General features: G+C 33.8%; 10 protein-coding genes and 2 non-coding genes across 17 annotated transcripts; 4 read left to right on the top strand and 8 right to left on the bottom strand.

Moving 5' to 3' along the window:
• Nucleotides 1-561: 561 nt before the first annotated feature.
• LOC108557933 (F-box/LRR-repeat protein 20) lies at nt 562-5,924 on the bottom strand. The gene is made up of 7 exons (XM_017914677.1): nt 5,788-5,924; nt 5,070-5,267; nt 4,538-4,999; nt 4,168-4,359; nt 4,004-4,105; nt 2,087-2,299; nt 562-2,034 (listed from the first exon to the last, which is right to left on the bottom strand). The coding sequence occupies exons 1-7, from the start codon at nt 5,815-5,817 to the stop codon at nt 1,927-1,929; spliced, it is 1,305 nt and encodes a 434-aa protein (XP_017770166.1). The 5' UTR covers nt 5,818-5,924; the 3' UTR covers nt 562-1,926.
• Nucleotides 5,925-6,539: 615 nt separating this feature from the next.
• On the bottom strand, nt 6,540-7,759 carry LOC108557912. The gene is made up of 5 exons (XM_017914625.1): nt 7,613-7,759; nt 7,388-7,558; nt 7,023-7,334; nt 6,859-6,974; nt 6,540-6,807 (listed from the first exon to the last, which is right to left on the bottom strand). Exons 1-5 carry the CDS (start codon nt 7,757-7,759, stop codon nt 6,540-6,542), a joined length of 1,014 nt encoding a protein of 337 aa, XP_017770114.1.
• Nucleotides 7,760-8,409: 650 nt separating this feature from the next.
• On the bottom strand, nt 8,410-9,316 carry LOC108557931 (AN1-type zinc finger protein 1-like). The gene is made up of 2 exons (XM_017914675.1): nt 8,910-9,316; nt 8,410-8,847 (listed from the first exon to the last, which is right to left on the bottom strand). Exons 1-2 carry the CDS (start codon nt 9,288-9,290, stop codon nt 8,428-8,430), a joined length of 801 nt encoding a protein of 266 aa, XP_017770164.1. The 5' UTR covers nt 9,291-9,316; the 3' UTR covers nt 8,410-8,427.
• LOC108557932 (anaphase-promoting complex subunit 13) lies at nt 9,212-9,632 on the bottom strand. Its single transcript, XM_017914676.1, has one exon. It carries the CDS (start codon nt 9,497-9,499, stop codon nt 9,293-9,295), a length of 207 nt encoding a protein of 68 aa, XP_017770165.1. The 5' UTR covers nt 9,500-9,632; the 3' UTR covers nt 9,212-9,292.
• Nucleotides 9,633-10,084: 452 nt separating this feature from the next.
• Nucleotides 10,085-12,506, top strand: LOC108557930 (coiled-coil domain-containing protein 113). The gene is made up of 6 exons (XM_017914674.1): nt 10,085-10,395; nt 10,461-10,693; nt 10,751-10,950; nt 12,043-12,138; nt 12,201-12,274; nt 12,330-12,506. Exons 1-6 carry the CDS (start codon nt 10,208-10,210, stop codon nt 12,460-12,462), a joined length of 924 nt encoding a protein of 307 aa, XP_017770163.1. The 5' UTR covers nt 10,085-10,207; the 3' UTR covers nt 12,463-12,506.
• Trnal-caa lies at nt 11,096-11,213 on the bottom strand. Its single transcript has 2 exons — nt 11,176-11,213; nt 11,096-11,140 (listed from the first exon to the last, which is right to left on the bottom strand). It is a non-coding gene; the product is annotated as a tRNA-Leu (tRNA).
• Nucleotides 11,362-11,435, top strand: Trnai-aau. Its single transcript has one exon. It is a non-coding gene; the product is annotated as a tRNA-Ile (tRNA).
• Nucleotides 12,507-14,518: 2,012 nt separating the features above from the next.
• On the top strand, nt 14,519-15,498 carry LOC108557929 (CAP-Gly domain-containing linker protein 1-like). Of its 2 annotated transcripts, XM_017914672.1 has the most exons (5): nt 14,519-14,645; nt 14,712-14,972; nt 15,034-15,147; nt 15,200-15,377; nt 15,442-15,460. In XM_017914672.1, coding segments are annotated over exons 1-5 (660 nt in total). In that variant the 5' UTR covers nt 14,519-14,540; the 3' UTR covers nt 15,444-15,460. The 2 variants fall into 2 exon arrangements, with proteins under 2 accessions (XP_017770161.1, XP_017770160.1); XM_017914671.1 differs by having other exon boundaries at nt 15,200-15,498.
• Nucleotides 15,499-15,667: 169 nt separating this feature from the next.
• On the bottom strand, nt 15,668-21,164 carry LOC108557925 (protein aubergine). Of its 3 annotated transcripts, none has more exons than XM_017914666.1 (5): nt 20,994-21,164; nt 18,089-18,866; nt 16,461-18,036; nt 16,187-16,399; nt 15,668-16,131 (listed from the first exon to the last, which is right to left on the bottom strand). In XM_017914666.1, exons 2-5 carry the CDS (start codon nt 18,864-18,866, stop codon nt 15,864-15,866), a joined length of 2,835 nt encoding a protein of 944 aa, XP_017770155.1. In that variant the 5' UTR covers nt 20,994-21,164; the 3' UTR covers nt 15,668-15,863. The 3 variants fall into 3 exon arrangements, with proteins under 3 accessions (XP_017770155.1, XP_017770154.1, XP_017770153.1); XM_017914665.1 differs by lacking the exon at nt 20,994-21,164 and adding an exon at nt 19,120-19,195; XM_017914664.1 differs by lacking the exon at nt 20,994-21,164 and adding an exon at nt 18,924-18,950.
• On the top strand, nt 18,977-22,824 carry LOC108557928. Its single transcript, XM_017914670.1, has 7 exons — nt 18,977-19,198; nt 19,581-19,725; nt 21,229-21,390; nt 21,446-21,717; nt 21,770-22,406; nt 22,462-22,647; nt 22,703-22,824. The coding sequence occupies exons 1-7, from the start codon at nt 19,052-19,054 to the stop codon at nt 22,807-22,809; spliced, it is 1,656 nt and encodes a 551-aa protein (XP_017770159.1). The 5' UTR covers nt 18,977-19,051; the 3' UTR covers nt 22,810-22,824.
• Nucleotides 22,825-22,828: 4 nt separating this feature from the next.
• On the bottom strand, nt 22,829-25,141 carry LOC108557926 (carboxylesterase 4A-like). Of its 3 annotated transcripts, none has more exons than XM_017914668.1 (7): nt 24,893-25,141; nt 24,686-24,839; nt 24,561-24,625; nt 23,864-24,509; nt 23,589-23,804; nt 23,390-23,530; nt 22,829-23,341 (listed from the first exon to the last, which is right to left on the bottom strand). In XM_017914668.1, the coding sequence occupies exons 1-7, from the start codon at nt 25,136-25,138 to the stop codon at nt 22,845-22,847; spliced, it is 1,965 nt and encodes a 654-aa protein (XP_017770157.1). In that variant the 5' UTR covers nt 25,139-25,141; the 3' UTR covers nt 22,829-22,844. The 3 variants fall into 3 exon arrangements, with proteins under 3 accessions (XP_017770157.1, XP_017770158.1, XP_017770156.1); XM_017914669.1 differs by having other exon boundaries at nt 23,438-23,530; XM_017914667.1 differs by having other exon boundaries at nt 22,829-23,530.
• Nucleotides 25,142-25,351: 210 nt separating this feature from the next.
• Nucleotides 25,352-27,133, bottom strand: LOC108557924 (general transcription factor IIE subunit 2). The gene is made up of 5 exons (XM_017914663.1): nt 26,921-27,133; nt 26,717-26,818; nt 26,497-26,659; nt 25,795-25,995; nt 25,352-25,729 (listed from the first exon to the last, which is right to left on the bottom strand). Exons 1-5 carry the CDS (start codon nt 26,980-26,982, stop codon nt 25,382-25,384), a joined length of 876 nt encoding a protein of 291 aa, XP_017770152.1. The 5' UTR covers nt 26,983-27,133; the 3' UTR covers nt 25,352-25,381.
• Nucleotides 27,134-27,183: the final 50 nt, after the last annotated feature.

Below are 27,183 nucleotides of genomic sequence, written 5' to 3'. Positions count from 1 at the left end.
CTACATTTAAATAAACACATACCAAAGATACTCGTACAATTTAGTAGATACAAAAATATATTAAATTCTATCAAAGACTTTTTTTAATAGCAATCGATAATAAAGTTCTTAACGTTAAGGATAGTTATGCATCTTCGATTGCGCCCAAAATAAAATCAGACATTAAGCAAATGTCATTACATTTCTCGAAATCCTAACGAAAGAAATAGAGAGAAAAACAACAAAAACATTTTGATTTTCATGAACAACATCAACATCTGCACGAAACAAATATGTAAACAACGATAATATTACAAAATACAAGGCGCATAATACGTTACTCCTCTTCGCAATTATACTTTTCCACAGAAAATACATCGAACTGTACTAAATCTAAAGTTTTTTTTCAAGCAAGCTCACTAATTTTAATGTGTTCATCGTTCTGCACAAATACGTAGACATTTATTTTGAAATAGTTTTTTTTTAAATAAATTAAAAGTTAATTGAAATGAAAATAACAACATTTTCGAACCAAGTTCGTTTTCGCGTTACAAAAATATACATCAATATGCAAAATAAATTAAATATATTATTAATCTCTTTTTTTTTTCGTTTCCTTTTTTATTTTGCGTATGCCATGAGCGCGCAATATCCGTTCGAATGTGAAAGGAATAGTTTTCCTTGGGGGACGGGTCGCTCTGGAAAGAAGTAAATCTTGTTGATTGTCCAGCATAACTCTCTCTTAAAAACTCTCCATTGAATCCTCGATGGTGATCTTTCCTCTAATTTCCAGAGCAATCTCGTCCGGGCAGTCCCAATGGAACTAACTTGTCATAAAATGTATATCATCTTTTCTCTTTTTTTTGTATTTTATTTATTTATTTTTTTTTTCACTTTTGTATCACAGGCATTGAGGTGTAACAATGGAAATCAAATTAAAAGGGATTTAATCGAAACTGTCAATTTTGTTTTACTTAAATTTCTTTTTTTTTTTGGTCTAGACTTCTATTTCATAAAGCTATCACCTATTCTATAAATTTTCTCATCAAGTTTTGTGTATGTTTATTTTAATTAATAAAAATTTATTTTTCGTTCGAACTCATCGTTTTTCCAAATTAAAAAAAAAACATTATTATCACACATTTTACCAAACAAAACGCACGTAAAGACATTAAATGGCACTGTGGAGCGATGAGAGAGAACCAAGTGTTGGCAAATGACCTGCCATTCGATAACATCGGTTTGATCATTCCTTCCATCATCTTATTTTATGTTCAATGTAAAATATTATATACGCATATTATAACAGGGTTTAAAATGTTTGTAGATTGTAAAACAGTTAAAGACTTACAATGTCATGCACTACGATATTATTACAAAGTTGTTTTTTATGTTTATCTTCAAATCGCGAATGGAATCTACGTGAAGACTCGGACCGAATGCGGCAAAGTTATTTTCGAAAGGAAATAAAACAACGCTCAGGGATCAATTCCGGATTGCAAATACCTTTGCCGCATACATCTACAAAACGCTAATGTCTCATCCATCCAATTCATTTGCAATTTAAGTTTAACACATCTAGAGAATGGTATTCGAGCCTCGAGACTGGCCCCATTTCACCTAAGAATTCTTTTTCGTACTGGAACGTAGCAAAATAAAATTAAAAGTACTACTAAGTATTCTATTGAGCACGATTTTAAGATTCCTATTGTCGCCCAAACACCCCAAAAAAATATTAAAAATCAGATGAACTCGTAACAACAATCGTCTGCTATTCATTACTTATCATTTAAGTACTTAAATTTTAAAATAGAAACTAAAACGTTAGCAGTTTTATATCATTTCTTTTTTTTCTTTAAATATATATTATGGTACGGTGTGTTTGCCTTAAGCGTGCTGAACACATAGTATTTACGGTGGTAATGGGGGATCCTGAGGCCCGTCCTCTCATATAATCACACAGCACCTGCAGTACTTCTGTCTTGAGCCTCCCGCTGATGGTGGAGGTGTGACGGGTGCAAAGTAAGCATGCACTTTGATGTTAGGAAGATGGTTCTGTAAAATAAATTTGAAATTTGTCTGATGCTAAACCGATGATAGAACGTACCCTCAATCTCTTGATTCCCATCCTGGTGATCAATTGGCAATCGTAAAGCTCGACTCTTTGCAAATTGTGACATGATGTTAGGTGTTCCAATGAGGCATCCGTGATCAACGGACAATTGTCCAGTTCGAGCACTGTTAAATTTTCGGCGGCGCATGGTGACATCGACAAATGACGAATTCCTTCGTCCGTTATCAATTCGCAGTGCGACAATGTCTAAAAAAACAAAAAACATCAGAATAAATTCAATACTTTTCTATTTAATTAAATAATAATATTTATTGCAACAATAAATCGCCAAAATATAAACTCAATACAATAACATAATAACAAAAATTAAATTAAACTGCTGCAAAAGGCTATTGACCATAAGTCTTTTTGCCCGGGAATTTAAGCCAATAACGTAACAAAATTAACATCTTCTTTTTGATTTGATTTTTTGTTATAGTAATTGTTTTATTACTATAACAAAAAATCAGTAATATTGATAGTTTTTACAATAAAACCGAAATTCTTATGAGTTATGAATATCGCAGACGTCGTACGTTATATGTTGTATGTTATATGTTTCATTATGTTGCAAAGCAAATTGTAATATTTAAAATTATGTCCATATTGATTATATAAATAAATAATCAAAATGTGACTCTTTTGGAAATATTTCTATTTAGCGCGAAATCACAAAAACAAATGACAATGAATAGATATTGAATGGCACTTACAATGGCATTTACATAGATATTTAAAGTTAATGAGAATATTGCATATATCCTGAGTTTCGAGTGTAGAACTTTTTATATGAAACCAAAATGATTTTATGATAAATCAATGACACCAGTATATTTTCGTAAAATGATTATATTCTTAAAATTGCAGTATGGTTATTCCATGTCATAATTATTTTCAGTTAACAAAAACATCGGTATTTATCGCAATACATTCATCAGATAATTATATAATAATTAAATATTTACATATTGATTTAGCAAAAGACATTTGCAAGCTCTTGAAATTCAAATAATATTAATTCCCATTATATCTTGCATACTATCGCTTTCTTGTGTATAAGTTTTATATATTATTACTTTTTATAAAATTGTAAAACATATTTTAATAGGCAACCAAATGTTCTCAAAACACAATAAAATATTTGAAAATCGAGTCAAGAGATACCAGGCCGAAGTTTTAGACTCGTGAATCCTTCATGGCCGACTGGTTTTGCAGAGTCCTCGGCCTAGGCTTCGCTTTTGTCGTATCCGGATATCTATCGCAACTAAATGTAGAGGCGCTCTCTCAGATGGGAGCTAATTACAAAGAAAAACGTGTCCAATAGAATGTTTGTAGATTGAAACGCGGGAGTAAAAACAATTATAATTTAAAATAGTTATTAAAATATTCTAAGTTAAATTTAAATGTATTACAATAATTTCTCTAGAAATTAATGTTAATTACCAATAGAATTTAGGTGTCATAAAAGTGTCATTAATGATTAATATTTCAACAAGAAACAATCATTTAATTAACTGATGTGCTGATTTATTTAAAGTTAGACAAAATGTTGCTTTACTATAGTCAACAGCAAATTTGTATTACAAACTTTTATTTGTTTTTAATTATGGATGTAAATGTTGCATTAAATATGATTATTATAAATAATAAATATTATTATTGAAATATAATCATATTAAAAGAAAAAGAATTAACTGTAAAAAAGAGTTATTGACCATAGGTCTTTTTGACTGTACTATTATTATTATTTCACATTAATGCAAATTATAAATATTAAGTTATTTATTTATTTATTTTTATGTCATTGCAGTTTTATATTATAAACGATTATAAAAGATTTATATAAGTAAAATTTTGAATAAGTGCTGAAAAGAGAAAACAGTGAAATTGGAATAATCTCAATGCGCTTACCAAATATTCTATCCTCGGGCAGCCGGTGGCCAATTGCATCAGAGTAGTATCAGTAATTAAAATGCATTCGTCCAGATCCATTTTTTCGAGATAACAACAGCTCTTTAAACATGAACATGAGAAAATTAATTATAACAAAGGACACAACAGTAAACATCCCATACTTTGGCCAAAGCTTGAAATCCTGTGTCGGTAAATTGAGAGCAGCTAGCCACCTCCAGGGTGGACAGGAACCGGCATTGATGGGCAATCGCAATCAACGAAGCATCTGTTAATTGAGAACAATCGGATAGACATAAATAATGCAGTTTCCTGCATTTTTCCGCCAGCCGTTGCACCGCATCGTCCCTTACGTTCTATACAGATAAGAACAAAAGGTAAACTAAAAGAAAATATGACGACAAGTGAAAACTTAAAATAATCAACGCCTCAAAACGGGATCGCAAAATTATATGTATATAGAGTAGAAAAACGTAGTATGTTTTGACCAGAATGAATATTAATGTAGGAATTGCTAAAAAAAAATTTACTTACACAGCATCCTTTCAAATTTACAACTTCTAATTGAGGACAGTACTTGGCCAGACAGCCCACTGCTTTTGAAGTGACCTGTTTGCAACCTTTGCTAATGAAGTTCTTCAGCTTTGGGCAGCTCCTTGCCAGAGCCTCAACCCCATTTTCTGTAATGTTACTACACCAACTTATGTTGATGAATGTCAGCTGTGGGCAACCTTCACTTAAATTCTTTAGAGATAAATCCGTTATCCCAGCAACACCATCTAAATTCAGCTTCTGCAGCTTGGAGCAGTGCCTTGATAATGCATGGCAGGTGGTGTCTGTCAATTTCTTACAATCATTCAAATTCAAATCCTCAATGTTTGGACATAGCAGAGCCAATGTCTTAATTGATGTGTCCAATATGGACTGGCATCCCCTCAAGGAAAGCTGCCTCAAGAATCCACCACATCTTCTGGATATGTTTTCAATAATTGGACCCTAATTCAAATGTAAATCAATTAATAATGTTGTTAATGAGAATGGAGTAATAATTAAATAGAATTATCACCTCTACATCTTTTTGGAAATGAAATAAATCAATTCTCTGCCAGTTTGAACCATCCAGTGCTAAGACATTCCAGGCCTTTGATACTTGAGCACAGCGACACAAGGATATGACATCCAAGTAAGAAAATATACGCAGATGCAGTTCCTTTGGGAGTTTCTTGTTAATGAGGGCTTCATCTTCTGCAAAGGCCTTTGTTAACTGAAAAGTATGCAGTACACTCACAAAAGACGTTGCAAGGTTAAAGTTGTTTTTATGAATATTGCTAATTCTACTAATCACCTTTATCACTTTATGTATAAACCAATACTTGGTGATAAGGATATTATTGACGTTTTCAATTAAAACAACAACAAAGGATATGCTATGAATTTAAAATGGAGGTAAATATTAGAAAAATGTGGGCAAATGTGTTTTGGAAGGATAGTAATTGAACAACAAAGGATGCAGTGACGAAGGCTACGTTTAATTCGGAATACGTCTATTTTTTCTATTTTCTTTGTTATTCTCTTGAGAATCGGAATTCGAATGGAAAAATGCGTATTTAGTGGTGGCGAGGAACGCGAAACAGCCGACTATGGTTGATGCAAACAAAATACACGACGCATTATTTGACGTTTTAAAATCAGCTGTTTTCAATCAAAACTTATTGTAGCAGGAAATTCTCAGTTTGGAAGGCAGGAGGAACGCGAAAAACGTAGAATACGTAGAAAGGACTTACCTCGAATTTATTCCTGGGCGCATAACTCATTATAAACAATCCGAATCACGACCAGCCTTAGTTCAGCAACACTCTGATCATTTATAAGACAACTACATCACCGAAGTCTCAGTCGATTTCAGCGAAACTGGTAGTAGACGAACGACCTTGGATGGCCGCGCTGGCAGCGGCGAATCACGTAACACCGTTTTGTTTACGAGCACTCCGATTGGTCGGCACCCGTTCAAAACAAAAACACCCCCGCGACATTGCCGGGGTCTTGAATTCCTTAGGAGGTCGATGTACATACAGAAACCGCCTGGAAAATAATTCATTCGGAAGTTTCGTCTGTGAGAATTCCGAGTCTCTGACCCCTGGATGTCTGGGCTCGCAGCACACCCTAGCCATTTTTATGGCCCCTCGAACATCCCCTCTTCACCGTCCCCCGCCTCTACGTCAGACCACGACGCACAGACCTCATCCCAATGCCAATGAACTTTTACCATATCGATTTCTATAAACAATTTACGGTCTCGTTTCGCCTCAGCATCGGCAATATTTACCTGAATTATTTAAAGGAGGCGAAATAAATTTTAAAATCATAATGAAACGAAGCCACGCGAATCGTTTGGAACGCGTCCAAAGTATTCACGCGAATACTATTCATTGTTTATTTCCAAATTGCAGATACACAACATGAAAAACAGTATATTCTGTTATTCACGACAACTGCATCTAATGCATAAATTCGATACAATACAAATATATGTGTATTAATTGAGGGTACATCGATATTCGAATGGTGGAATGTTATGTGTAATCAGTTTCTTGGGTTTCTTTAACTCTATTACCGATCTGACAGGCCAGCCAGTTCCCAAATGGCAACTTTCCGTGCAGTACATTCCTGGTGCAGCCATGGTTTGCCAAGCAGTCGCATCGGCCAAAACTGCTTTATAATCAACTCCATTTTCGAACAAATACGGATGAAATACAGAATAGGTCTGATTGCAGAATTCCTCTTTCGCTTCAGATAAATAGGACCTTTAATATCAATTAATAATTCGGATTAACAAATAAATATAAATGACTCGCCTATGGGGGATGGTTTCGCTGTGAAGAGGTAACTTTTTTTTCCTCAAAATAGGAGGTTCCCGTCTGGCATTGAAAGGTCCAATATGAATATCATTTTTAGGACCGTAACCTTTGCTCTAAAAATATATATCTTAATGTGTTCAACATTAAAAACAAAAACAAACCCCTCTAGGTACTCCTGATCCATCGTAGAACGTAATGATGTCTTTCTTCGCGATTCCGTTCTGTTTAATTTGATCATACGGTACAAATGACGCTCTACTAGTTGTAAAATAAATATCGCAGTTCTTCATGAATCCATTCTCTTCTGGTCTCAAAGGGGGTTGCTCGTCTTTTCCGTAATTCCTCAGTTCGCAGTATTTGTAAGGATTAGGTGGAAAAACCGAACGACTTTCATATTTAGCAAATTTTCTGTCATAATCTTCCTGAGTTACGGATTTCTTTGTCGCAATCGGACGAGGAGGATCTTGCGTTAACTAATAAATAATACGATTAAAAATCAATAACATCTTTTGACTCCGTACACAACCTTCTCTTGAATATCTCGAAAATAGTGAACTTTCCAAAAATTGGTTGGCACTTGCAAATCCAAAGGATCCTTAACGGATTTTTTAGCAAGGTAGTTCTTCCCATAATCGGAAACATAAAAATCATCCTTGAAAACTGGATTCTGAACGGATTTTGTTGTCGTTTTGACTCTCTAAATAGATTATTGTATTTAATTAATGTGAAGAAATAAATATAAAGTTCTTACGGCGTCAAAATCTTGTGGGTATGGTGCAATGAATCTGTGATTAGTACCGCTGGAAGTCCTGTAATCAGTACTCTTATGCACGGAAATCGGCTTGTTATAATCCGTGTGATTGTAGGAGGTAGTATTGCATACCAAATAAGAAGGCATTGTCTTTGTCAGAAGGGAATTTTGTCGAGAAAAGTAAAAATAGTAGTGGCCCTATCAACATAAAATCGATTAAACATTCCCATGGAGACCTAGTAGGGTGGCATATAGAAGTGACAAATTCCAAACAGTCAAAAAATAAAGAACAATTTACGGAATGGAGGATGAAGGTTCAGTGCACGTCGTAATTCGGGAGCCAAGTAGCTCTGATAGCAGCATCTCAGAGGAGGTTACGCCAATTGAGGACGAGGAAAGTTCTTACGACTCGGAGGACGACGATGCACCTATCAAGCAGCTGAGCCAATTTGAAATTGGAATTTTTGAAGAACTGTCCGACGATGATTTCGTTAATTTGGTGTCCAATGTTGAATCGGAAAAGAGGCATTTGATACTTGAAAATAGAGTCTTTCAAAACTTTCTGCTTACAAATGAACCAGTCTTGCTCTCTGGTACATCAAACCAGATATAAAGAAAATTCAAGGATTTTGATTTTTTTGCACCTTAGGGCTGCAGCAAGCTCTAAACGCTATTAAAGAATTGGAGCAGATACAACCTCTGGTGCCTGCAGGATTTCAGAGGCCGAATGCTTCCGAGATTCCACAATCTGCTAAAGTTTACATGTTTTCGGATAAAGGAAACAGGTGATGTGATAACACATTTTTATTATTAATTTAAGTTAATCTGAGACAAGCATCATCAACATATTCTAAAACAAGATTTTCACCATTATATAGAAGATTTGCTGCAATCAAATCCTCCAATTTATCTGAAACTAATTTTGAAATAATATCCCCTCCATCCTCTTTGAACAGCCTTAATTTTAATGCTGCACTTTGATTATTTTTATTTTGAACTTTACATTCATCAGCAACTGCATCAATAGCTCTACCCACAGTCCATGTTTTTGAAACGAACAAAGGACTGCTTTTGCATCCACTTGATTTGGGATGTTTAACATTGAAGTACAATCTGTCTGTTGTTGGAATTGTCTTTAGGCCATTTGCTTTATTTTTTATTCTCATCAATTGAATTTTGTTCACCATCTCAGCATTTTTACTCTTTTTCTTTACAGCACTGATGTTCAGTTCAATCTAAGAAAAATAGAAATTAATTATTAAAAATGAACAATTTCACTAAAAAAGAAACAGCTTACTTGTTTATCAAGAATATCTTTAGCCTTATTGAATTGTTCAATTGGTGCATTCAGTTTTTGAATGGCAGCAGCCTTAATTTGAGGATCTTCCTTGAAGCATTCACTTATGTGTCTATGTATGATGCAGAAGTGCTGCTTACATTTCTCACACATTAATGGAATAATGCTGGTTTCTTTGCAATTGGGATGGGAGCATTTATAAAGATCATCTATTTTTTTCAAATCAGAGACTTGCAAATTTTTCGTTAAGGTGCAGGTGGTGACATGTTCTCTGAAGTGCTGTGAGCAAAAGATCTTCTTGCACTTGCATTGTAATGGTAAGAAATCCAATTGTTTGCATGATGTATTGTCACAGCATTTACCTATCTGAGGTAGCTCCATTGTTAATGTTCGCTTATTGATGGAAGAGCAATATCAGTCCACTTTTGCTCTTGCTCCTTCAATGTTAAGTTGGCGTCGCCGTTATCTGCTTCTGGGTCTGAGAGCTCGTGTAAAGGCACTGTGATGTCTCCTTCAGGCAACTTATCCGATCTCCACTCATCATCCACCAGGTCAACAAAGTAGCCTTCTGTTTGTACTTGACTATCCATTTAAGATTTTGACTTGCGATTGATTACACGCGCAATTTGCAATAATTTGATTTTCACTCAATGACTGTCAAAATACAAATAACAACGGACACGAAACAAGACGTTCGAGCATCCGATCCAAATTTATGAGTTTTATGATGTGCGCATGCTCATAAAAGAAATCGCTAGCAGGGGTCTAAAGTCGCTAGTTAATTAATTCGCCACTTTTACAACAACGCCAATCTGACTAAAATACCCTGTGCACAGTTTGTGCTATGAGGTTATACCTAACTTTTATGCAACCAAACGAACGTAATTCACCAGTCCCTTTTTTTAATATACAGTAGAACCTTGCTTAACGAGTTTAATCAGTTCCAAAATATCCGGATTTTTACCGGTATAGCGAAATATATTCAAAAATACACATAATAAACAAGTTTTAAAAATGATGTAGCAGGCGCGCAATCCGGGACTTCTCTTTTCATCGTCGCTTGTTATGCGAAACGTCGCTTGTTAAGCGAGTCATTTTTCTTACAATTGATTTTGCTCGTTAAGCAAGGTAAAGGCTCATTATGCGAGGTAATCGTTACGCGAGGTTCTACTGTATCTGCTTTGCGTCAAGCGACACGCCAACGCCGATAGTTATTCTTCTGACATATCTGCTGGCATCTGCTTTACAGAATAAATATATCTCAACGTACGGATCTTGTTTTGCGAGATGTCGAAGAAATGCAAATTGCCTTGGATACATTTATAGAAAAGGCGAAGCGCACGAAATTCAAATATAAGGCAGAAATAGAAGAATCGACGATCCGCGGTGAAGAGATAAAAGATGCTAGAGAACTATTCGAACAGAGTATCGTTATTGACGCAGTTGATCCAATAACTCAAAGGATTCCAGCAGAAAAGTTTGTCTGGTACGCTTTATCAACAATTGGATATGAGTATTATGAGTTTATTAATTGATTTGTGTTGTCGTTAGGTACATGCAAGATTGGTTGAAAAACGCTCGATTAATAACGGAGAAGCTGCGTCTGCGAAATAACAGCTTGAAAATTCAATACAACAAATTAAAAGCTTTGCTGACGCAAAAAATCGAGCTGGGTGAGAGTATCCACGAGGTGGATTTCGAGCAGCTGAGGATCGAAAATAAGCATCTAATTGAGAAGATTGAGCAGAAAAACACACACCTCATAGAACTGAAAAAAATCAATGGTTCATGTACCACCATTATAGTAGTGCATATCGTAACTGATTCTTATTAACTTTAAGGTAAGGCTAACTTGAACTTGGCAACGCACAAAAATTACTTGCAGAAGATATTGGAGGGACTGAAGACAATAAAAAATGCAATCGACGAAAGCCAATTGCAGACTCGCATCCATGAACAGGAAACAGAAGAGGCGAAGAAGGAACTTAATGAAGCTATTACCAAATATAATGATGTAAAAGATCTTATTGATCATTACAAGGTATCGTGTATGGTTCATTTTATTATAACGTTTGGCTATCGGAGGCCCTAGGCGCGCGCCTTTACGGTAGCGCGGTCACTGGCAAAATGATAAATTTCCTTTTTGTAATATTTTACAATTTTATTTTGGGTAATAACAAAACAATTGTCAGAAGTGGGATTCGAACCCACGCCCTCAAAGAGGACCAGAATGCTCTATAGACCTGCATGGGCAGGCAAGGTAAACCTTGAGTCTGGCGCCTTAGACCGCTCGGCCATCCTGACATATGCTTATTTCTTCCGATTGTCGTGTTTCAATTTCTTCGATTAATTATTAATAGGAACATTTTATTAATAATATTTCTATGATTTAAGATGCGTTAATGACCATTTCAATTTAGTTATAAACCGTACTTTATATATTTCCTTATATGGCCCATTAGCTCAGTTGGTTAGAGCGTCGTGCTAATAACGCGAAGGTCGCGGGTTCGATCCCCTCATGGGCCACAGCTCTTTTTTTGTTTACATTTATATTTTGTATCAAGACGGAAATGCTGGACCCTATGTATCGAGTAAGACAATAAATTTACTTTAAACATTTTTAATCGCAATAAATTTTATATTAAGATAAAGAGCTATATTTTTAAAAATATGTTTCTTTATGTATTTCCAATATATATAATTCGACTTAAGTCTGGGGTTACCTAATTCTATTATCATATAGCTGCCACTGAAGATAATCTATATTGTCATTGTCTTTATTACCTTTATTTCTGAATAATAATTTCATAATAAGTACATAAGGAAAAATAAATGTTTAAAATTGGGATACGACGCATTGATATAACTATCACAAGGTTTTTATTTATCGTTTATTGATTACCCTCTTAATGGCTGGGAATTTTCCTTATTCATAGATTATACACGTAGACAAATATTTATATATCCTGTAAACAAATTACTTAGTTGAGTTAGAACATTTATCACGCAACTTACAGAGCATATTCACATTTTTATTACTTATTTTTGCATGATTTAAATATAACAGAATCTTGATTATCATCTATATCATCAAATCATCTATAATTCAAGAAACATGTAAATGAAATTTTAGGTACCAGAAGTTTTCGATTACGTAAAGGTCAAAGGGAGACTGTATGATCTAAAGAAGTCATTAAAAATTTTATCTCGTCGAATAAATATAACGAAGGTATCGTCTTTTGCTCTTTGTATAATTAGAATTTGCACACCCTAAACGTAATTTAATTTTAGATAATTTTAAACACGAATACAAAGAAAATGATGAAACTCACTAGAGAGAAACGTCCACTTCCAAATTGGTTTAAGTAAACAACTTTAAAAATCTGTTATTTAAGTTGAGTTAATCGCAAACAATTCCAGGGAACAAGATGAAACTGATGATTATGATGACTTGTACGACGAAGATGATTATATTTATTCCAATCCAAAAGATATTTTATCAAAAGATAACCGAGTTTCTAGTGAATTCGATATCTTCAAGGCATTAAAGTGATGCTCCAATTACTTTATTTATAAAATACATAAATATATTTTCCATGACAGTATAAATGTATTTTATTTATCTTAATCAATAGATCATTTAATGAAAGATACATCCTCACGATTTAGCTTAACAAATTATATTACATTATATAGGAAAATTGCTACTATTAACATGCTAATTTAATACTCATAATATAATACTATATACAACGGTATGCACACGATTGCTTTGAAATTGCCGATTTGAATTATACTTGAGGGGAATCCCCTAGTTATATATATATAATCACATACAGAATATAAAAGCTAATTGCATAATACAAATAAAATATTGAAGTTCTAGACATGACGAGTGCATCTCAGTATTTGCCAGTTACCTGGACGTCAATGAAGTGCGAAGAAATGGTTCCCAGAGGTTCGACAGAGTTTAATTCATTGTGTGCGTGTATTAACCTATCGTATGTCACTTCGATAAAACGTATACAAAATGAAAATAGATATTATATGTTTCTTGCTAGACAACAACACATGAAGCAATTATCCAAACGTACAGCATTTTACATTGTAAGTAAGATTATTCTATAGTGAATTGAATTTGAATATTGGGAAATTGTATTTTAGGTACGAAGATATGTAAGCATCTCCAAAAAAAAATTAGCAGAGGCACTTAAATATAATTTAGATACAAGGAGAACATCAAGGACCTATAATTTTAAAAAAACTGTGGATTTTTCAATGAACTATGTAATGGTTATTCTTATGATAACATCAAATATTTCTGCAGAGGAGCTTTTCCCAGCTCGAGACTCAGATTTCTACATTGAATACATTATAAGATTATAAAAATTTTGGAATATGTTTTTTTGTTCTGTATTGTTATTTATTAAATATATATTTTGCAAATGACTAACTACATTTATGTTTTGTAACACATTTCCTAGATAAAATATTATGTGCTACTTCTGGTACAATTAAAAAAAGTATAAATAATTGATTACAGAATATTCAAATACAGTGGAACCTCGCTTTAACGAGATTTAATTCGTTCCAAAATTTTCGGATTTTTGCTCGTTTAGTGAATTACTCGTATTGTCGTGGCCGACCAATTTATAATCATCTATTGGATAACTAATATGTATATTTGTTAGGTCAACCACTTTCCTCTTAATTATTACAAATCATATTTAACGTATCCATCAAATATACAAACGGATACTTGTACGTGATTATTTAGAATAACTTGTGGAATATTCCGAAGGACGGTTACACATTAAATCGTATAGTTGCGTCTATTGTATCACCACTTAACAGCTTTCTTCCGCCCCTAAATATTTGTGTAGGATCATAAAACTTTGATAAAGTGAGGGTTGTATATTCCACAAGCTCAAACCTGATTTCCTTACCTCCCACACTTCCCCTTTTTGAAATTAACACATTTTTATTTTATATAATTTAGTCTCTAGTGAGATGGTCGAACTGAGGAGTTGGTCTTACTTGGAGAGTCCAAGGAAAAGCACTTACTTCTTAAATACTAACTTAAGAGGAGAATGTAATTCTTAGTAATAATTCATGAATTCAACTATTGTATAGTTGACTTCTCAATAAAACTCCGATGTGTATAATAAAGTTAATTAAGTATATTGCATTTAATATTCATAAACCCCTCTAAGACTCCGCAACGACATAAATACGAGATAATCCACGGTGTCCAAGGATTCCTTAATCCCGGGACACGACAACTCGTTATACGAAACATCGCTCGTTAAGCGAGTTATTTTTCTTACAATTTATTATGCTCGTTATGCGAGGTGCTCGATCATTTTGCGATCATAATTTGTTCTGGAAACGTTCTCGTAGAAATTTTTCCAAAATTCGGAGGGTAGTTGATCACGCTCGTTTATCAAGTTAAAATTTATTTATTATAGTCAGAGGCGTTGTTACGACTGGTTAATCGAAAATATGGGGCCCACAAACAGTATTTATGCCCGGGGCTATAACTAATTTCTAACGCAGCCACTGATATACGTGTTGCCATGGTAATAATCAATACATACAAACAAAAGTATTGTGAGACGAGAACGATATTAAATGATGGATTCAGATTTATTGAGAAGAGAAAAAGAGTATCATGATTTGAATAAGGAATTAGAGCTCAAAACAAAGGAGCTATTACAGGAAGTCCACCATGTAATGGTAAGCAACAAAATGATAATAACAATAAACTTGTAGCACTTCTAATAATTTTAATTATATGTCAAGAATCAAAACAAGAACGATTTTACAATACACTTTGATCCCGGAAAGTATGAGATTGAAAATGATTTATGCCAACGAAAATCAAAATCTGCAATTACAAAGAAATCGGATGCATTCAGAGTCGATGAAAAAGATTGCAAAGAATTAAATATACCAATAGATATCAATAATATGGGAGCCAAAGGATTAGTGCACTTCTTGAAAGCTAAAGCCAAACAACTTCAGATGGATTATGATAAGTTATTAATCGATTACAAACAGAAAGTAATAGTTCAACGATAATATTCAGATGTGATTAACGTAGATTGTAATTATTATTTTTCAGTGTGAAGAAATTAAAAAATTGCAGAGGGAAAACGGTAAACATATCGAGCAGAAAGAAAAGTGGCTACAAAGTTCAAGTGCTTCTAAAAACACATCAGCAAAATTAGAACAACAAGTTAGAAATTTTATTATAATTAGAATTATTTACTTTGATCTAATCATTTTAGAAAAACATCTTGCAGTGTAAATTGAACGCCAGAGAAAATGAAACTGTTTCTCTTAAAAAGGAAATAGATCAATTGCATAAGGAATTAAAATCACTTAAATCAAATACGAACAGTTTGGATGTAAGGATGACAAGAATTGTAGAAGAAAATGACAAACTTAAAAATGATCTCAAAACCTGTAAGCAGGAAGAAAAGGTAATTTTTGTATTACTTTTCTAGAATTATATTAATATTGAATTTAGGATCTCAAAGAAGTTCACAGGAAGGAATTGAGTAAATTAACAACTTCGATCAGGAATATCGAAAAATGTAAAGACGAACTAATAAATGGCTTCAAAAAGCAACTCCTACTTATTGACAATCTAAAGAAGCAGAAGGTTCATATTGAATGTCTAAAATTAACTGAGAAATGTGAAAATGACTTGATGAAAATCTTGGATTGGAAAGTTGAATAAAAACAAGTTAATTGAACTCTAATGAAACATTTTATTATAACTAACAAAAATAAATATTTATTCTAATCCTTAGAACTAAAAAATAATGTTATACTAGATTATTTGAGAACCTACTAATACAGTTTAGAAATATACTATATTTATGGAATAAAAGTCCGATTATAAAAAAAATGAAATAAAAACTAATTCTAACGTGCAATGCAAACAAACTACAAAAAATATAGAAGATTATCCATTTTCACTCCTCTGTAGACGTCTCTGAGAGACTGTGCGGTCAAAAATGCCAATTTATGGGCATATTGGCAAGGAGCTGGCACACGTACGGTTCCAGACCAATTATAGTACATGTGCGTTAATTTATACGATAACAACTGCAGTTTGTCGGCCGACAAACCTGCTGTATCATATATAATGTTATATGAAGTGGGGGTAACAGTGCCCTGATGTACGCACTGAGATACCAAGAAGAAATCATACCTATAAACATAACGGATAAATAACAGTCCCAATAACAAAAATAAATATTAATTACCTTTGCGGCAAGGTAATACAACTATCAACCACTGTTCCGGCATCTGGGTTCTTCTCATTGTTAAAAATCCTGGTGTTGATCCGCTTTGAGACAACGATGAATGCCAACTTCAGTACTTGGTTATTTTCTTTGTAGAATTGCTCCAAATCTGTCTTCAAACGAACAATCTCGTGTTCAAGTACATAGTGTAATTGCCCATCACCGACGCCATCCCTGAATGAATACATAGATTAGACTAACAATATTTCAATTATAAACATGGTATCAAACATACCTGAACAATACAATTCTTTCTGGTAGAATGTTATGGAGCACTTTGTAGCGTTGGACAAAAGCTATGCAATTTATTGCAATGTTGCTACTTAACTCCTGGCCACTTGTGTGTTTGGTAGTGTTGGAACAATATCTGCTTAAATGGGTGTCCATTGATGCCACAATCGCTCCAATCGACTTAGATTTATCATTGGGATCGTGACAAACATCATATCCAATTACCATAAGATGTTTTAATGGTATTAAAACTGTCCAAGGAGATCCCCCAAGTTTAGCATTCAATTGCACAGCTACTTTGGAAACAACAGATAATGAGCCACCTGGTGGAGAACTCGATCCCCCTGCTTTTTGTTTTGGTGTGATATTCTTGGATAGAACAACTTGGCTTGGAATTTCCAACTTTAAGATACATTCCTTTTTAATTGCGGAATATCGATCACTCCTGTTATTTGATAGAATACATACTATCAATTGAGTATTTGGTCTTTCTTGTATATATGCCTTTATTTTTTGTACATATGAAGCACCATCATCGCCATTAACTAAACAATAAGTTGGATTGCCAATCTTCCATGCCATATCACTCGAAACTTTCTTTAAGGTGTTGACGAATGCTCGAGTATTATTATCATCATATTTGGTGAACATAATTACCCAGTTGTTCAAAGGTTTGTCAATAAACATTTTGTGCGTTTTTAAATCATTTGTCCAATCAACTTTACCTCCTGATGAGAGATAAGCATGATTATTAAAGATCACTTTCTCAGCAGGCAGTACCCTGGCTGGGAATTCAATAATGTTTCTGGCTAATTTGAAATCCCACTGCTTTATCTCTTCCATCGCATTCGCATTATTTCGTATACGTTCAGAGAACTGCAAAGTTTTCCGAATTCTCTCGTTTGGTGTAACCCGGGTGTAATTCGCAAGATTTTTCATCAGCGTAAAGTTTTGACGTTGTCGTTCAGTTAAACCAGTCATTCTGCACAACTCCGGCACCAAATAAATAAATTCAGACATTCCAGCTCGGATCTCCCGTCCTTTACTCTTATGTACGAGAATCGGCTGTCTCATATTGGTAACCTTCCTTCTGTATCTCTCTGCAAAATACTGTGCATAGGTAATTTTAGTTCCATCTTTCTTCAAAAATCCATCAGCAGGTGTTTGCTGTTCATCCACATCTGATATTCTATAAGTTTTATTATTATAATCAGTCAGGACAACACATCCAATTATTCTCTTCTTATATTCCTCTAATGGATTTCTATTTCTAACATTTAAACATTCCGACCAAACATCGAGAGCAGTTTGGAACTGCATCACTTTGTGCGTTATCTCACAGCACATAAGTATTTTCTTCTCATGTTGCCGAATGGACGTTATATATCCAGGCCATATCTCCATTTGCTCCATTGAAGACTTTTCTCCAGGGTCAAAATAATTGCGCCCAACCAATTGCAAATTTAAATGAGTCATACATTTGCGAACAATAATGTTGAAAAGTTGCAAATAATGATGATCACCTTGGACAACATCACCAACCAATTTCAGAGTAATACGCGTCTTGCTGTTATTTGTTGCTAGAATTTCAATAGTATATTAACCTGTAGTACATAATAATAAGTAACTTACCAGCATTTATGACAAACAGCTCTAAGAATTCTTGGCTTAATCTGTTTGGTGCATACAATACTGTTCCATCAAATAGATATCCAAATAAAAAATCTTTAACAGCAGTACGAAATAACGACTTCCTCACTGATGTGAGTTCTTCTTCTGGTGCAAAATCAACTCTATATTGATATATACACCAATTTGGTTTACTTAGAAGGTCAAAGTAATTTGCAGAAACCATTATAGTTCTGCCAGTTGTTCCTTGCTTTGTCTGGCAAGTCGCTGGCTTTGTTACAACATTGTAGTCATTAACAATGACTCTTTGACCTCTTATCCCTCCACGACCAGAATATTGAACTGATGCATCTCCGCCAGCTCCAGGTCGAGCCTCATCTATTGCTTGAGGAGCACTTGATGTGACATCGCCTGCGGCTTGCGAAACGGCAGATGCAGGTTCTTCATAGTCACGTCTGATTTCTCTCTGCGGTGGTTCATATTGTTGTGGGGCCTGGCTTCTAGCTGCCCAAGCACCTTGTGGCTGTGGTGCTCTAGCTGGGTAAACAGTTTGTGGTTGTGGGGCTCTGGACATTTGACTACTTTGAGGTCTCGGCATGGCAGGAACAGCTTGGGGCGCTATTTGGGGTCTTTGAGACCATGCTCCCATTGGTGGCTGCGGTTGGAATTGAGTTGGTGGGCCTCGATGGCCACCGCGTGGAGGTTGTGGGGTTTGAGTAGGATTTTCTGGTCTGTAACGACCACGAGGAGATTTTCCTCTGCCACGACTGAAACCGCTCATCTGAAACAAGCATTTAAAAATAAATTAAAAGTTATTCATACTTAATATATATATTACATATATGCGCATTTACAAGAGATTAGATAACAGTCTTATCAGCATTGATATTTAATAGATTCGAAATGCGATATATACGTTTTGTGTCATGCAGTTAGTTATATTTAGTTAGGAGAAAAAAAACTGTGATGGAACAAAAGCAAACTTCGCAACAAACAGTGCAAAATGAAAGTCTTAGAATTGATAATGTGCTTACAACCCAACCAGAATTGGGTCCAAGTGTACCAGATGGTGGATATGGATGGATAATATTGTTAGCTGTATCATTTTTTAAGGTGTAAACTCAAATTTCAGTGTATCACATTATGTAAAAGTTTTAAATCCAAAATGTATTTATAACAAAAAGATAAATGAAAGAAAATTTATTTTTTTCATATTCTAAATATGTTTACTAATTTGAAAGAATATTGTTTGCATTTATTTATCAAATCATTGTCAGCGTTACATTTCATATGCGCAAAATATTCAAATTAAAAGAACAGGCATTCTATTATTGTGCATTCATCTGCAGAACACAGCACTATCGACTCTGCTTATCAAGGTTCCACATAAAAATTGTATCAAGTATCTTAACTAAATAAATATCTTGGTTACTGTATACAATAACATCAACATCCATTCTTAATAACAATTACTCATTGTATTATTTACTTTTAGGTCTCATTACCAAGCATAAAAATTGCTTATGGATTATTTTTAATGTACTCAACACTGGAAACAACAAATAACATAAATTTAGGATTATTTGATAATGATTTAATTTTGACTCCTATCATATTTTTTGTTGCATCAACTATTTTAGGTGAGTATTATCTTCAACTCAAAACTATTGTAAAAAAAACTGTTTAGATTAAAAAATATTTACAATGTTTCAAACATCTAGATTGTAAATAAAATATAAGCTTCTATCTTAACTGGATATAACAAAACTTTTACAAAAGTATGATTAATAAACGAATATATAAATAAGGACGGAAAAACTTATGGTAATAGGCTATTCGAACAGTTAATTATTCATTTTTATCTTGATTTGATATAAATAGCCTTCCTTTTCATGTATATATTTAACTGTCTCAGCACTATAAAATTAAGTTGCACGCCTCAGTTCTAAATGATAAATTAATCAATAAGGAAATTTAGCTAAATGAAATTAATTACCATGATATCGAATAATTAATAATGCTCATTAAAATAATTAGTATTCTTTAGATTAAACTTAAATTTGAAGACTTTCTTAAAAAGTTATTATAATTTGAAAATTGCCTGGGATAAAATTTGTAAATGATTATAAGAAAAAGTTACAATTTGATTATATTAATTAATCTACTTCAATAATGAAATAGTTGCAATAGAAAGATTGTTAAATTTAATTGTATACTGCTCATTCCAACAGCCTCAATAAAAAAATCTTACTAATTTTATAAAGGTATTTCTTTCAATTGTATTGTAAAAGTGTTTAAGTAAAAAGTATTTCTTCTTGTTCGCATTATTACAACAAAATTGGTGATGTTCAGTAAAACAAAAGCACCCCTTTGCTGAAAAGGAAGACTACATCCCCAGACGCTTCAATTGTAGCGCCAATGGCGCAAGCAATAATAGTATTGTTTTCTTTGATATTTGGCCCATTTGATTTCTGGAGACGAGTAGCGTAACTTAGATATTTGGTATATGATTAACTTTCTGTGCCCTGAATATGAACAGTTTTACTACTTGCTCCAGCAGCGAGAGGATTTTGAAAAAATATATTACGACGCACAATACATTTAAATCGAGTTAATAAATTGAATAGCAATAAAGATTGAAAATTATTAAAAATCTAATCGCTGCTCTGCGATTGTTATATTTTCCAAGCAAATTTTATATTAATAATGTAAAAAAAAAATCTGAATAGAATTTCAAAATGGATGGTCATCCGTACAGCACTTTTAAAGAGTTGTAACAAAAGAAACTACAAAATTTGATAGACAAATGAAAAATGAGTACCTAATTATGGCTTTATTGTACATAATTAATTACTAGGAGACTCCACACAAAATGAAATAAATAAAATATAAAAAATTTCAAACTTACTTTGGTTGTACTGAAGATACCGACGACGCAGTGCCACACAAGATTAGAACTGCAATAAAAAAATGTGCAAATCCAGCGTATTTATACTCTTCGTTGTATGGTTTCCGGCAAATATAACTTGCCGATTGGTTGTTTCAAATATTATCCCACCAGTTTCCGGTTCGTTGGAAAATTTGAATTTGAATTAGTTTGTTGTTTTGTAATGATTTTAACGAGAAGCACTTTGTTTTTTCAGATCCCATAAGCAGGAAAATGATTACGAATAGTAAATGGCCTAGACTATTTGCATTATCTGGAGTCTGTCTAACGTGTGCTGGAATTCTTTTCCTTTGGATAGCACTTGACCATCACGGCCATTTAGCAAGATTTCTTTACGTTTTAAGTGGATTGTCTTCAGGTTTTCATACAATTACTCAATTATATGCATATTTCAATGCTTATTGATGTTGCAGGCTGCGGCGTGGCCCTGGTTGAAACACAATGTGAGGTGTTGCTGGCTCAATATTTCAGATTAAAACTCAATTCCATCAATGTTGTCCTACAAATAATGACTTGTATAGGATATATTTTTACTCCAATTAGTTTGGGCCATTATATAAATATGTATGGTATCGTTCACGTAATTATTTGGTATCATTTATATATCTTGATTGGAGTTGGTGTGTGCACTTTGTTTAAGAAGCCAGATTACCTAAAGGGAAAACTCACCTATAATTCGGTTAAAGTAAGTATCAGAATTTTTACTTTACCATCTTTATATTGATTACTTTCCATAGGTGGGCCTTGTATTAGATGAAGAAGAAGACATTTATTCAGCAAAGAAATCCACTGAGTTGAAAGAAGCTCGAATAGTTGAACCGAATGCTGAGAACAATGAACCAATTGCTGGTACAAGTTCCAGTGATATGGTTGAAGTTGATGTGCACAATGCAAATAGCAATTGGGAAAAGTTTTCAGATGATGAAAATGATGATGAGCATTTTCATGAATTCAAAAATAACATGGCTGCACCGAAAGAGTTATTCACTGATTTGCATCTAAATAATAATACAACCTATTCATTTGATAATAGTGATATACTAAGTGCCAATGATGATACAAATATCTTTATGCCCAACACCAAAAGTGTGTCACAGAGTTATTCCTTTTTCAAGGAGGGTTCATTTTACAAATCTGTTTTGTTGCAAACCACATTAACATATTCGAAATTCATCTTTTACACACTTTATCCAAGTACCTTGTACTTCAATATCAGTTTGCACATTGAGGATATTAATGCAGTTTTATGCTACTTATTTATTATCAGTAGTATCATTGTTCTGGCTTCTAAAATATTTTTAGTTAACATTAATAATAAGAATTGTGCAATTTTTGTTGTTATAGTTTCATGGATTGGAACTATTGGATACTACAGTAAGCATATTATTTAATAGTGTTAAGTTAAAATTCAAATTTGTATTATTTTCAGTGATTTCCGATATTCCCTTCGAGAACGTAAAAGTCTTTGGCGGTGGATTGTCGCTCATAAGCATAAGTGTTTTGCAATATTTGACCGAAGGTTTAATCACGCCGAACGTAAAATCTGAACCGAACCGCGTGTTCATATTTCTGAACTTGTTGTCAGCCTTATGTTTCGTATTATTAAGCGTTAGAAGTAAGTATTATTACGCAATTGGTAAGATAAATTGGATTTATTCCCTTTATTTTAGATATTACATATACAAATTGTTTCCGGTTAATGGGATTGTTGCAATTCGCAAATGGATCCGTGTGGTTTTGCAATTTCATTTATAAGAAGATTATAAGGGTAGATTAAATTGTTACAATAAGATGGTTGATAAATAAATTTTGTTAACCCAAGAAGCCAAGTGGTGGAATCATGTTGTTGGTTGTTTGCTGTTGCCTCCTCCCAATATTCAATATATCAATTTTATTCACAATTCCGCCAATTTTCTTATGCGTATTGTCAATCGTCGGCACCAATTTGTTAATATTACTTGAATTAACTGTATCAAAGAACAGATTCTCGACGTTCTTAATAGATGAATCAATAACGTTCAAAAACTGGCAAGTCTTGCTTTGCAATCTCTGCGCGAGGCCAGCCCACAGGCCCATCTCGCAAAATCGGAAATTTTTCGTTATCTTTGGTTTAGTACTGATCTGGATGAAACTATTATCTTGTGAAAACGAGGGCACGCGTTTGTTGTTGATTGTAATTTCTCCGGTTTTAACGAACTCTGCTATCATAGCCGTATATCTTTCGCGGACTTCCATATCCTCTACAGATAAATCTTCTGGCTTGTCATTCAAAGGAGTACCATCTAAATTTCTTGCCTCAAAAATATATCCTAAATCATCGCCATGAGATACAAAATCGTCGTTAGTTGTCTGATTACCAATTAGGGAAAGTCCTTTCAGGAAATCTCGTCCTTTTCTAGCCTTACCGACATGTTCGAAGCTGTACAAGTAGGTTTTCGAAGTCTTCTTGGACCAGAGATCGGCGGTCAGAAAAGCTGGTAAATTGAAAAGAGCATCCACTGCAAATATAAATATATTTTTTTTATTACCAATTTTTTTTATATTAATTAATATTACCTGTAGCTTGAGATATTTTTGACAGACCTTCCAACACATTATTTTTCTCGATCTGGACGTAGTTTCTAAATTTCAAAGGTTCCAAAATATTAAAGAAACCTCCCAAAAGCGAATTATTCGCTATTGTTGTGAAATTTTGCAGATTCTTTATCAAAACATAATCCAGGAAATTAGGGATATTGTGCAATTTTTTCACAATTTCCTCTCTGTATTTACCTAAATATAAATGCATAAAGAATACATATTAAATAGCTTAATTGATTTAGAAAACATACCATTCACTGCTCTTTTGGTTTCGTCTCTAGTAACTCCAGTAAGCAAAGGAATGTTTGGAATGTTTCCGTTGGTCATCTCGTCCATAGGTGGATATTCAATGGCAGCTGGTAAACTCCGCCCGTCAAATCGTCCTTCTGCGTTTGGTGCAGATCCCAGCAAACCGTTCATCCCGGACACGAATCCTCTAGAATTTAATCTCGTTCTTTCCAATTGATAATCACCTTCAATAATACTGTCAGGCGGTAAATTTTGCATGCACTTCAACATCACCAGTATCGAACTGGTTGGACATCCATGGTACTGTGCCAATTCTTCGGCAGTCAATGCAGGGCTATTTTCTAAAGCCCAATGAGATACTGCAGTTCCAGACATTGCGACAACCGCACTGACAGAACCTTGAGCTATCGTCGTCAATGCTAACATCAAAGCGCTGCTGGCACCAGTTCCTTGACCCATTACTGCAATTCTATGAGGATTGCCTCCAAAAAATCCAATATAGTTTCGAACCCATTGCACGGCAACAGCCATATCCCATAATGCTGCATTCCCCGGAAGCTCCGGAGTAGCAGTGCTCAAAAATCCCAGCGTTCCCAATCTATACTGAATAGCAACCAAAACCAGTTTCTGTCCAACCAAATTCCTCATCTACAAAGTTACAATTAATATACAAAAAACGTATCTAAATGTAGCATTTACTCCATACTGAGAAGCAGAACCATGTCGGAAACCACCACCGTGAATCCAAATAATAACAGGATATCCTAATACATACAATAAGTAATATATTATAAACGATAATAAAAAGTAAACTTAAAAAATACCTTCGGTTCCATCTGGAAGGTTCGGAGTAAACACGTTTAGAAATAGACAGTCCTCGTTTCCGATAATTCTGCTATCACCTGGAATATTCTGCAAACAGGCAGGAGGATATTTCGTAGCATCAATATCTCCTTCCAAAAAGTACTGCCTTGGTCTCTGAAGCAATTAATATTATATATAAATTTTCAAAACCTAAAAATAATATTTACCTGAAATCGATCTTTGCCATTCGGTTTATGCGCATATCTGATGCCCCTGAAAACGTAATGCGGAGTATCAAGAACACCCTTAATATATGCCGATTTAGCAGCAAATCTTAAGAACACTCGTGGATCATCTGGAGGCGGTAATTGCGCTGGAGATCCACCCACAATTCTCTTCACCCTAGGATTACTTTCAATTAGAGGCATATAAATAGCCACTATTATAATTAAGAGTCTTAACGATCCGGACATGTTGAACGCTAATAACTTATTGTTTTGCAATTTTTATCCCATACTCCGGATGTCTTTCTTATCTGTAACACCCACAAATATTTATCTAAATTGTTTCACAGCGAGTCAAAAATTACGAGAGCGTGTGTAACGTAAAATATTTTTTATTCTATTTAATATATACAATTACAAACTAAAGTATAAAGTCAAGTTTTTTTTTATAACTTATATGAAATAATATATAGAAACAAATAAATCTGTTTATTAAACAGTATTTTTTTGGGTTAACGTATTATCTTCGTATGTTTCCAAGACGTCAGCCAAATGCTCGTTGTCTCTTGGTTTTTTGAACGTCCGCTTCTTTTGACCGGCACGTTTTCTTTTAGGTGCCATAGGTTTCTTGGGACCGTGATCCTGCATCGACCTGATACCCTGTTTCTCTAAATACTCATCAATTTTCGCATCGTCCATTGCATCCACGGCGACAGATCGCCAGAGCTTTTGAAACTCTTCGTCGATTGGCATCGACGCCGTCCTATCATTATAAAATAGAACTTTCTTCTTGTCCATAGGCCGAACAACAAAAATAATTTCATTTTGATTTTGAAGTACCTGAGGTACAAAAGAAACAGTTACTGAAATTCGATATAATTCACAACATTGCATGATGCACTCACCTTCAAAGCTTTATCGCAGTGCGGCAGGGATTCTTGAACATCGTCCAGCAAAATACCACCCAAACCTTTCAAATCCTGCTGCTTTAACAATTTTAGCAGACTTTTGCGATCTTTCAATTTGAATAGTGCTTTAAATAAGAATTTGCCATCCGGCGAGACTTCAATTTTTGGATTATTTTGAAGAGCTTCTGTTTGCAACCACTTAAAGAAAGAAAACATATTTTATATTCTCACACAAAAGGTAATATTAAAATTTAACGTAATCGTAATATATTGTGAATCAAACAATTGGAAGATTATTATTATATATATTTTTTGTTGTTCGAGTTTGTAATTTCACTTATTATAAAAGTAACAAAAAAATGTCTACATATATTTTATGCATAAATTCATTCACTATTTAATTTATCAATAATTTTAAATGATAAGTCTTATTTCTACCAATGAATGGTATGAATATTGTACTTGAATATGCCATAATTTGTTAAATAATAATTATTATAAAATCAGGAAGAAATAGTATGTATGTGAATATATGCTTGCAATTACAAAATGTTATAAAAATAATGAGATTTTCCATAGCAATGCAATACATTTAAATGTATTTATGTATATAATAATCACTATATATATATAATTGTAATGTAACAGCATATATAAGAAATAATAATTTTAAACTTTACTTTGACATTAATCACTTACTTGTTTAACTTTGCCGCCAACATCCAACTGATTAGTTTCATCTAAAATCTCCTCTAAAGCTAGTGGATGCATATCACCTTCTTGGTGCCTGGTTCTCATGTGTTTAACTATTTTTGCCAAAACACCAAATCTGTATTGAGAACTTCCGGATGATGTTTTATATCTAAATAAACATAGTAACATTAGAATTGTGCACAAAGTTTATGAACTATATAATTACGTGTTGATATCTAACTTAGGTGCTGTGCTGACAAAAGTCTTCGACTTTTTCTTGTCATCTCTGGGTGGTTCTGATTTGGATTCATTTTTCTTCTTTTCAACTCTATACAAACACAGGAATAGACAATATTAGATCAATTTAACAATATTTAATTAAAAACATTGGTAGGTTATAAGTATAAATATTGGATAAAATTTTACTCACGTTGGTGTTGCGATGGCTCTTTTCTTGAACAGTTCACGTTCCCTCAGCAAGGCAGGATCCATTTTCACTATTTTTATTAGTTATTGGTTTCAAGTCAAACTAGATTACGATCAGTTCTATGTTGTTGTTTTCAGTGGCTTGTTGCTTGCTTGTTTCAACCAGCCATTGACAACCAGTCTCAAACACTCATATCATATGCTCAAATGTTTGCAAGTATAAAGGTATAAACTGTTATGAGACGGTGAGTATGAGGTTGGCAACCC

Source organism: Nicrophorus vespilloides, unplaced genomic scaffold (assembly GCF_001412225.1).
Source record: "Nicrophorus vespilloides isolate i.1.1-1 unplaced genomic scaffold, Nicve_v1.0, whole genome shotgun sequence".
NCBI lineage: Eukaryota > Metazoa > Arthropoda > Insecta > Coleoptera > Silphidae > Nicrophorus > Nicrophorus vespilloides.
Note: the sequence above shows the minus strand (reverse complement) of the source record. Positions and strands in the feature narration are given on the sequence as shown.